General features: G+C 43.4%; 1 protein-coding gene across 1 annotated transcript in view; it reads right to left on the reverse strand.

Moving 5' to 3' along the window:
- The window catches only part of LOC109918535 (netrin receptor UNC5C-like), a gene marked incomplete at its 5' end in the record, with an annotated part of 87,772 nt that overhangs the window by 12,091 nt on the left and 65,487 nt on the right, over positions 1-10,194 (reverse strand). The window contains 2 exons of the mRNA XM_048611946.1: positions 4,482-4,650; positions 10,006-10,093. Coding sequence (XP_048467903.1) covers positions 4,482-4,650; positions 10,006-10,093 — 257 coding nt within the window. The remainder of the gene's footprint in view (positions 1-4,481; positions 4,651-10,005; positions 10,094-10,194) is intronic.

Below are 10,194 nucleotides of genomic sequence, written 5' to 3' on the forward strand. Positions count from 1 at the left end.
TAAATGGCTAGTCGTCGTTGTAAATGGCCAGTCCTCATTGTAAATGGACAGTCCTGTTTGTAAATAGACACTCTCCATTGTAAACAGATAGTCTCCACTGTAAATGGACAGTCTTCATTGTAAATAGACAGTCCTCAATGTAAATGGACAGTGTCCACTGTAACTGGACACTTTCCATTGTAAACAGGCAGTCTCCACTGTAAATGGCCAGTCTCCATTGTAAATGGCCAGTGTCCATTGTAAAGCGGCAGTCCCCACTTTAAGTTCCAGTGCAGAAATATATGATGAAAAAGATGTCACACTGTAAGTATGACAAAAACCTGATAACATGAAATATGGCTTTTGTAAAGAGGAAGTGTGCATGAATGTCAAATTGGAAATCGAGAATTTTAGTAACTGGGACTCAGCAGTTGAGAGACAATGATAGAGTGACTGAAATGGATAAAGTTCAAGAAGACTGAATTGGACAAATGCAAAGTTCATGCAGTCCATGAAGGTGAAAACTTGCATGATGTCAATCTGTTATATTCCTTTACTCCGATACACTCAGGAAGATATGAACATAGACTATCCACCTGCTCAGGCACACCACTGGAACAGGTGGAATTTGAACTCGGGCCTCCATGTCTAAAGGTGGGGACACTACCACTGTGGCAAGGGATCCTTTCCAGCCTTCAATAAGGCATCTCTGGTGCTGGTTTAGACCCTACTTTGTCTTTGCTGCAGTGAATATGGCTATCAGCCCCAACAGACCTTCAATCTCAAATGGACTTTTAAATGGGCAGGTGTCCAACTAAATCAAAACAGCTGTAAGAAAAGTAACAAAATGATACAGAAACTTGAGACTGCCAAAAACAACCACGCTTCAGCAAATGTTACCTAAAATATTATTAAAATACAAGAATAATCATAAAATTGTTAATGAAAAATTCCCACCTCAATGCCTTTTGAAACCATGCTACGCACTTGTGAACATTTTTCTTTCCTCACTAAGTCTATTAATAACACCACTGTTATTTTTGGCAGCTTGCAGTATGTTTCTCCCACTTAAATATTAAAATAGTTTCTTCTGCACCATTAAATACCTCTCTCAGCAAACACCTGAATGTCAATTTGCATCTGTCCACACAATGGGATGACATTCGCAGCTTTGTCACCAATGACTCCATCCCAGCCTGACCCTGTCCCTGCTCCCCATCACCCTCCCCACACTCCAACACCTCGTCCTTGTCCCCATGCCATCAGGTCAGCTTTCACCTTGCAAAAGAAGCAAGGGTGATGTGCGAAAACAATACTTTAGGGTCTGGAATGCAAGGAAAAGTGGGGGTGGGGGCAGGCTCAGTTGAGTAATTCAGGAGGGCATTGGATTATTGCTTGCATAGAAATAATGTGTGAGGGTATGGGGCAAACGCAGGAGATTGGCACTAGGTAACGATGCTCGTTTGAACAGCCAGTGTAGGCACGATGGGCCAAATGGTCTCCTTCTGTGCCAGAACAATCCTGTGGTTCTGTGAGACTCACTAAGCACATAGGTTCCCTCCATTCTGTATGTATAGAGTGCCTATCACCTAGCTTTAGACTGATTGGCCAAACAATGTAGACTCTTCATTGCAAGTAACTACCATTCAAAACTAACTACTTTATCAGCTTTGAAGAACATTAACAGAATTGTAAACTGATGCAGCACTAAAAAAGGCAATTGAGCACATTATATATGTCCTGTCTCTTTGAGAGAGCTACCAATTAGACCATCCTTGCTGCCTGTTCTTCACAGTCCTACAACTTATTTTGCCTTCGAGTCTTTATCCTACTTTCTTTTGAAGATGTAGATTTCCTTCTGCTGCCCTTTCTTGCAGCATATTCCAAATTATGACAACTCACTGAGTCACGTTCCCCCACTCCCCGATATACCACCTCCCTCACCCTCCACCCCCAACCTCGCCCAGACTCGCTTTGGGTAAGGGGGGAGGGCACGTTGAATATATCAGCTTCCCAGGGTAAGACCATAAAATATAGGAGCAGAATTAGGCCATTTGGCCTATCGAGTCTACTATGCCATTCAATCACAGCTGATATGTTTCTCAACCCTGTAACCTTTGATCCCTTCACTAATCAAGAAACTATCTATCTCTGTCTTAAATACACTCAACAACTTGGCCTCCACAGCCTCCTGTGGCAATGGATTATACAGATCCCTTATCTTTGGCTGAAAAAGTTCCTCCTCATTTCAGTTTAAAAGGATTGTCCCTTCACTCTGAGGTTGTGCCCTTGGGACCTAGTCTCTCCTACTAGTGGAAACTTCTTCCCCATGTCCATTCTATCCAGCCCTCTCAGCATTGTGCAAGTTTCAATCAGATCCCCCTTCATCCTTCTAAACTCCATCGAGTGCAGACCCAGAGTCCTCAGCTGCTCCCATCATGACAAGCCCTTCATCTTTGGGATCATTCTTGGAAACCATCTTTGGATCCCCTGCCAAATCCAGTACATTCTTACTTAAATACAAGGCCCAAAACTGCTCACAGCATTGCAAATGCAATATTGCAAAACTCTAATCAGAACCTTATACAGCCTCAGCGATGCATCTCTGCTCTAGTATTCTAGCCCTCTTGAAAGGAATCTAACATTGCATAAGCCTTTCTAACTGCCAACTGAACCTGCATATTAACCAAAACAGAATCCTGCACTAGGACGCCCAAGACCCTTTGTGCTTCAGATTTCCAAAGCCTTTACCCATTGCAAAAATAGTCTATGCCTCTATTCTTCTTTCCAAAGTGCATATCCTCACACTTTCCCACACTGTATTCCATCTGCCACTTCTATGTGGACTCTCCCCTAGCCTGCCCAAGTCCTTCTGCAACCTCCCAGCTCCTCAGCAATGGCTGTCTCCCATTCCCTCCTCCTGCCCAAATGTTCTTCACACAATGGGGAGGTGGGTGGGTAACAGGCTGCCCTGTCTCTTGAAGCGCGTCACCCCCAATTGATTAGCATTTATGGACCTCAATGACTGAAACATAGAAAATAGGATCAAGAGTAGACTATTTGGCCCTTTAAGCCTGCTCCACCATTCAGCATGATCCATGACCGCTCATCCAACTCAGTACCTCTTCCCACTTTCTCCTCCATAGCTTTTGATCTCTTTAACTCTAAGAATTATATCTGACCCTTTCCTGAAATCATTTTGGTGTCACCTGCTGTCTGTGGGAGAGAATTCCACAGGCTTAATGCTCTGCCACAAAGCACCGGGCAGTAACAGGCCAATCAGACAATAAAGCTCACTTTTGACATGGCTCTTTTGAAAAGTCAGGAAGGAAGGGTGGGGGGAACTGGGAAGTGGTTTTTCATTTGGGGTCGGGGTGGTTTGCCCTGTGTATATCGGATCATCCCCACCATCCAGCCCAAACCCTGTGTGCCCAGTGACAGCCCACCTCCCCTCCTGAGACTTCCTGTTCCCTCTGGCTTTCTAAGCCCCTCTCTGCCCTAAAACCATGGACTTTCCTTTCTCTTGCCACCATCATCTTCCTCCTGGACCCTCCCTGCAGACCCACTATTGAGTCCTGATTGTGCGGGGATTGCTGGGACCTCCCCCTCCCCAGTCTATGGACAGGCAGAAGCGCTACTCCTTTAGCCGCTATAGCCCTGCCCGTTGTGTTATCATCGTGGGACAGGCCTTTTAAAACTCTGTCCAGTCGGGACCAGCTTTCCAGCTGGTGAAATCCAGTCCCATCACTTTGAGCATCTCCATTAAATTTCTTCTTAACCGTTGCTGCTGAGAGGAGACCAATCCCTGCCTCACTAGTCTGCTGGATTAATTTAGATTAACTAGAAGGAAGGAGGCAATGGCTTCGTGGTATTATCGCTAGACAATTAATCCAGAAACTCAGCTAACGTCCTGGGGTCCTGGGTTCAAATCTCACCACTGCAGATGCTGGAATTTGATTTCGATAAAGAATCTGGAATTAAGAGAGTAATGATGACCATGATTCCATTGCTGATTGTCAGGGGAAAAACCCACCTGACTCAGTAATGCCCTTTAGGGAGGGAAATCTGCCATCCTTACCTGGTCTAGCCCAAAAGTAACTCCATACTCACAGCAATGTGGTTGACTCCTAACTGCCCTCTGGGCAATGAGGGATGGGCAATAAATGTGAGCCTAGCCAGAGGCACTAACATCCCATGGGTGAATTAAAAAAATAGTCCTGTAACCGTGGTGCCATTCTGGTCAATTTCTCTACACCCTCTTCCCTTCCAAGCTGTTGATATTTTTCCTGTATATGGGATGCCCGGAGCTTGTAAGAAAGGAAGTATGAATGCAAATCTTTCTTTATATCACTGCATAAAATGAAACTGTGTGATGTGAGTCCTTAGTCTGGAGCAGAGGTTCAGGAAACCAAATGATTGTTCTGTTGGAACAGGAAATTGTTTGGAAAATGACTTCATCATAATGAGTGATTTTTCTTTCATCTGAGTGGATAATGTCTCACCTCCCAGTTTCCTTGGCTTGACAGATTCTTCAGCTGGATGAGCCAGTTCTCACTGTTGGGTTCAGCGCAGTGATGCATTGACAAGACCACCGGCCTGGTGAACAGAGCACCAGCAGGACCACAGCTCACCACCGGGCTCAGCAATGTCTGACTGCCCTCTAGTGATGGCCTACAGATAAGACAGACACACAGGTTATGAACGATAGTAACAACCACTTGCATTTATATCGCGCCATTAATGTGGCAAAACATCCAAAGGCACATCCTGGACACAGTGTCGAACAGAATCTGATGCCAAGCCACATAAGGAGACATGAGGACAGTAACCAAAAGCAAAGTCGAAGAGGTTGGTTCTGTGGAGCGTTATACAGGAGGGAGGAGGTGGAGAGGTTTAGGAAGGGAGTTTCAGAGCTTAGGGCTGAGGCAGCCAAATATATCATGGCCAACGTTGGAGAGATTTGAATTGGGCGATTGTCAAGAGTTGAAGATCTCAGTCGTTGGGTCAATGCAGTTTGATTGAGTTCGAGAGATGGTGAGACCATGGATTGATTTGAAAACAGGGGCGAGAATTTTAAAATGGAGCTGTTGCTTGACCATAGCATCAGTATGGTTCATGTGAGATCAAGGCATCTGGTCAATTTCCACTCATTGTCACGTTGAAGGGCTTTTCTCAAGCTGTTTTGCATGTCATGTATCAGAAATCAAGTCAAGCTTGAATTTCCATACATTCCAATTTCTGGAGAATTGCATTGATCTTTGATCAGCCGATGTGTAATACCTGTGTCAGTTTAATAGATGTAAGTTGATAGAAAGTGGTTTTACACCAGTGTCCCTCCTCAGCCTTATTCACTCACTTTAACTTTGTTACCTCTTCAAGCGCTACAATTCTGAGATCTCTGCACTCTGCCAATTCCGACCTCTTCTGACCCTCAATTTTAATCCTCTCATCGTCAGCACTCGGGTCCTCAAATGCTTCGAACCTTAACTCTGGAATTTCTTCCTTAAACTCTCCACTTCTCTCTCTCCTTGTTTAAGACGCCGACCTTGCTGACCAAGCTTCTGGATCATCTATCAAAATGCTACTTCAGTGCTTACTTTCCTCTGTCCTCACTGTCCAAGGCCCCAAAACACATCTTCCAGGTGAAGTAGCATTTCAATTGTACTTCTTTCAATCTAGTCTCCTGCATTCGCTGCTCACAGTGTGGTCTCCTCTACACTGGCGAGAATAAACACAGACTGAGTAACCGCTTTTGAGTATAGGAGTTGGGACGTTATGTTAAGGTTGTACAGGATATTGGTGAGGCCTCTTCTAGTGTACGGTGTCCTGTTCTGGTTGCCCTGTTATAGGAAGGCTATTATTAAGCTGGAGAGGATTCAGAAGAGATTCACCAGGATGAGTTATAAGGAGAAGCTGGATAGGCTTTCACTGGAACATAGGAGGTTGAGAGGTGACCTTATAGAGGTTTATAAAATCATCAGCGGTATAGATAAGGTGAATGACAAAGGTCTTCTGAGGGTGAGGGGTTTCAAGACAAGGGGGCATATTTTTAAGGTGAGAACAGAAAGATTTAAAAAAGATATGAGAGGCAATTTTTTACACAGAGAGTGTGTGGAATGAACTTCCAGATTAAGTGGTTGGATGCAGGTGCAGTTACAACGTTTAAAAGACATTTGGATAAGTATATGAATAAGGAACGTTTAGAATGATACGGGCCAGGAGCAGGCAGGTGGGTATGGTTGGTAGGGACTTGTTGGACCGATGGATCTGTTTCCGTGCTGTATGTCTCTATGAATGACCCTGACCTCCAGCTGTTTTCCATTTTAAGAAACAATGTACTCTCATGCTAATATTTCTGTCCTGGGCCTGATGCAATGGTCCAATGAAGCACAACGCAAGCTCAAGGGACAACACTCCATTCTCTGCTTGGGAATTTTACAGCCTTAAGGCCTCAAAATTGAATTCCATAACTTCAGAAACTGACCGCATTATACCCGTTTGCCATTTTCTTACATTCCCACTGCTGCCCCATAGCTGTATCATGTTTGTGTCTTGTTTATTTTGCTCCTAGTATTTTGCTTACACCTTAATTTACAAAAACAGAAATTGCTGGTTAAACTCGGCACGTCTGGCAGCAGAGGTAATTTTTTTTTGACATTTCAGGTCCAGTGACCCTTTGTCAGTTCTGAACAGACGCTGCCAGACCTGCTGAGTTTCTGCAGCAATTTCCGTTTGTGTTTCTGATTTCCACAGTTCTTTGTGATTTTTTTCTTTATCTAGTTCACACTCATTTTGGATTTCCTTTCTTTCTTTCTCCACCATGATCAAGCCATTTCTCTATTGCACTGGTCCTCTGCCTCTGTCAATTGTATAGAAATCCACCTTTCAGTTCTGAAGAGGAGTCATACAAGATTTGAAACATTAACATTTTTCTCTCTCTCCACAGATTCTGCCAGACATGTTGAGTTTCTCCACCATTCTCTGTGCATTTTTCAGATTTCCACACATTTGTTGCCCTCATGTCTACTTCAGTGGCTCAAGAGTCAAATTCTGTCAAAAAATGCATCTGTATAGCACCTTTGAACATTTCTTTAGTACTTTAGAAGGTTCTGCATTAAGGCAAGCCAGTGTCTACAAAAACAATGTGAGCTCCCAAGCTGGCCTTTGTAAACACCATTTTCCTGACATAATGAGTGGCTTCAGTAAGAGATCGTTGGTATTATCAATCTTAATTTTAGTCCCAGGCGGCTGTGCTGTTACAGCAAGGACTTGGGGCCTCATTATAAAAATAAGGACACATCAAAGACACGGTATACATTTACCCAGTTGAAATCGCCCACCAGTGGCCAATTAGTAGTGCACAGAGTTCTGAGCCTGGGCAGACAGACACAAATGCATTCCACTATGTAACAGTTGTCCTCATAAGTGTGTTAGGAAGGGACTGGGTACATGGGGATAAAGAAAACCAAAAACAAGCATTGCAAGTGTCAATCTTGTTGCTTTTAAACCTGAGCTTGTCAGTGCAGCAGGGCAGGTGGCTGAGAATCAGTGACATCTTAATTGTCGCTATTCATGGGCTCATTAATCCGAAAGTTTCAGTTGAATGGTAAAATGCAATTTGAAAGTTAAAGTGCTGATAGTGAGCTTAAAGGAAAAGATCTAGAGATGGCAAAATGCTACAAAGGAAAATCCTGCAGATTTACTAGTGTCTCTCAAAGTCTTCGTTTATTGCTTATTTATTCAAAACAGCTTTCACTAGATTGATTCCAGAGACATTAGCTTGATTCCAGAGATGAAGGGTTTGTCTTATGAAGAGAGATTGAGCAGTTTAGGTCGATACTCTCTGGAGTTTAGGAGAATGAGGAGAGATCTAATTGAGGACTGTGAGATGCTAAAGGGGACTGACAAAGTAGATCTAGAAAAGGATGTTTCCTTGTGTGGGGCAAACTAGAATGAAAGGTCATCATTTTAGATTAAGTGGTGTTGGATTTAAATCGGCGATGAGGAAGAATTACTTCTCTCAAAAGGGTCGTGTCTCTGTGGAACTCACCACCCCGAGTGTGAAATTGAACAAATTTAAGGAGGAGATAGATTTTTAATTAGGGACAGGTTCAAGGGTTATGAAAAGCAGGCAGGAAAGTGGAGTTAAGGCCAAGATGAGATCAGCCATGATCATATCAAATGGCAGAGCAAGCTCAAAGGGCTGAATAGCCTACTCCTGCTCTAGGCTATTATATTATTAACAGCTGGCATTTGGCTCAATGTTTTCTGAGTGAATTTGTCTGGATCCTGTTAGTAATATGGCACAATTCACATCATTTTTCTTTCTGAGGCCGCTTCCGATTAGAATGTCAACTCTAGTGAGAAATGATCATTGTTGGCCATGCTGCCATTTATTGGCCTTCCCTAGATTCTGCCTGAGCAACTGATGGGAAGCTAGCTTCTTAGTGGAGCTGGTGTCACCGTGTTGTTAGATTTGGAATTTTGGGGAAACACAAAACCACCTGTGAGATGGAGACAAAAGGCAGTTCCCTCAGGCCTCCTTTGATTAATCGATGACATACAGGAGGATTGTGTGAGAAAACTGACAACATATGGTGTTTTGAACTAAGTGCTCCCATTTTTTTTAGTTTCAACAATCTTCAACTGAATTGCCGAAAGAGTATTTTGATCAGAAAACACCTGAGGGCCTATGATAGTGGGTGCTCACTGTGATGATGCCACACTATCAAAATCTATCTTTTAACTGCAATGTTTTTTAGCTTGATGCTTTCTTCTTGGTTCCAAATGAAGATTTTATCCAGTTCAGCTATGGTCCAGGTGTGCTTATTAATCACTTCTAATTACTAAGTAGTTCTTAAATAGACCAATCGGGGACTCTTCCTGTACCACAGAAACCAACCAAGGGCCACAGGAGGATCGAAACGAGGACACTAAAAAGGGCACTACTGAAGAAGGGTCAGTGAACTGGAAAACATTGACTCTTCTTTCTTTCCACAGATGCTGCCTGACCTACAGACTTTCTCCAACAATTTCTGGAGCTAAAGGTTAAGAGGTGGCTTAGAACCTGCATTGATATAGGCATCATCAGAATGAGATTATGAACAGGTAGAGACATTTTTACTCTGTAAGGGAATCCAGGGTTCTGAGGAAAAGACAAGAAAGTGGAGTTGGGGATTATCAGATCAGCCATGCTCTCATTGAATGGCAGAGCAGACTCAATGGGCCAAATGACCTAATTTTGCTTCTATGTCTTATAACCATATAAAAGAAACAAGTCCTGATATAAATGTATTAGACATTGGCAGTAGTGATCCAATCCAACTCAGGTACTCTATTTTATCAGTCACAACTCTGATTTCTTGGCATTGCAGATCTGTCAGCATTGTCAGCATCACAGAGAGATATCCATAAATCCGTGCTCTGTGGATGGTGGACAGGCTTCAGGAAGTCAGGAGGTGAGATCTTCACCACTGAATTCCCAGCCTCCAGCTCCTCCTGCAGCCACAGCTGTGAACAGAATAGAGAAAATAAACACAAAACCCCACCTGGAAAGAGAGAAGAGAAAGCTGGAGGTGACAGAGCAGAGAACGCAAAGTGGGAAAAAAAATGAGGAAAATGTTTTAAAGAGTTTCTTAGTCCCTGTTGAAGATGAGGACCCAGTGAGACCCTACCTGTGTACATTGCCTTTAAGAGCGTTTACCTTTAAGGACACTATATGTTGTATGTATGCAATGTTGTGACTCTGCCTGCCAGTAAATCAGTTTTGGACTTGCGAGTTGAACATACAAAAATCTGTTGCCTTGCTATAATGTTTGCTTTCCAGACCATAGGACTCCTCTTTGATTAGAAAGAGACACTTGTGGTGGCTTAACCTGAGGGTCACCACACCTCAGGCAAGGGGAGAGATTGAGTAGGATAGTCCTTCATGGTAACCTCAGCCACTACAGGAATTGAACCCACACTGTAGGTATCACTCTGCATCCCCAAACCAGTCATCCAACCAACTGAGCTAAGTTTCATTACCTCATGTTGTCCTTCCGATGGACAGTTACATACATTTCATAGGCTCGTCCTGGAGGAATGGCTCCTGCTGGTACCAACAAACTTATTCCTAGGATTGGCAGAACACACAATCAAAGGAGGCAAAGATACAATTGATAGTCAACAACTTTATATTGCAAAGAGAAAAAGACGCCTAAATTTTGTCAGAGG

This window comes from Rhincodon typus, chromosome 1 (assembly GCF_021869965.1).
Source record: "Rhincodon typus isolate 14 chromosome 1, sRhiTyp1.1, whole genome shotgun sequence".
Taxonomy (NCBI): Eukaryota; Metazoa; Chordata; class Chondrichthyes; order Orectolobiformes; family Rhincodontidae; genus Rhincodon; species Rhincodon typus.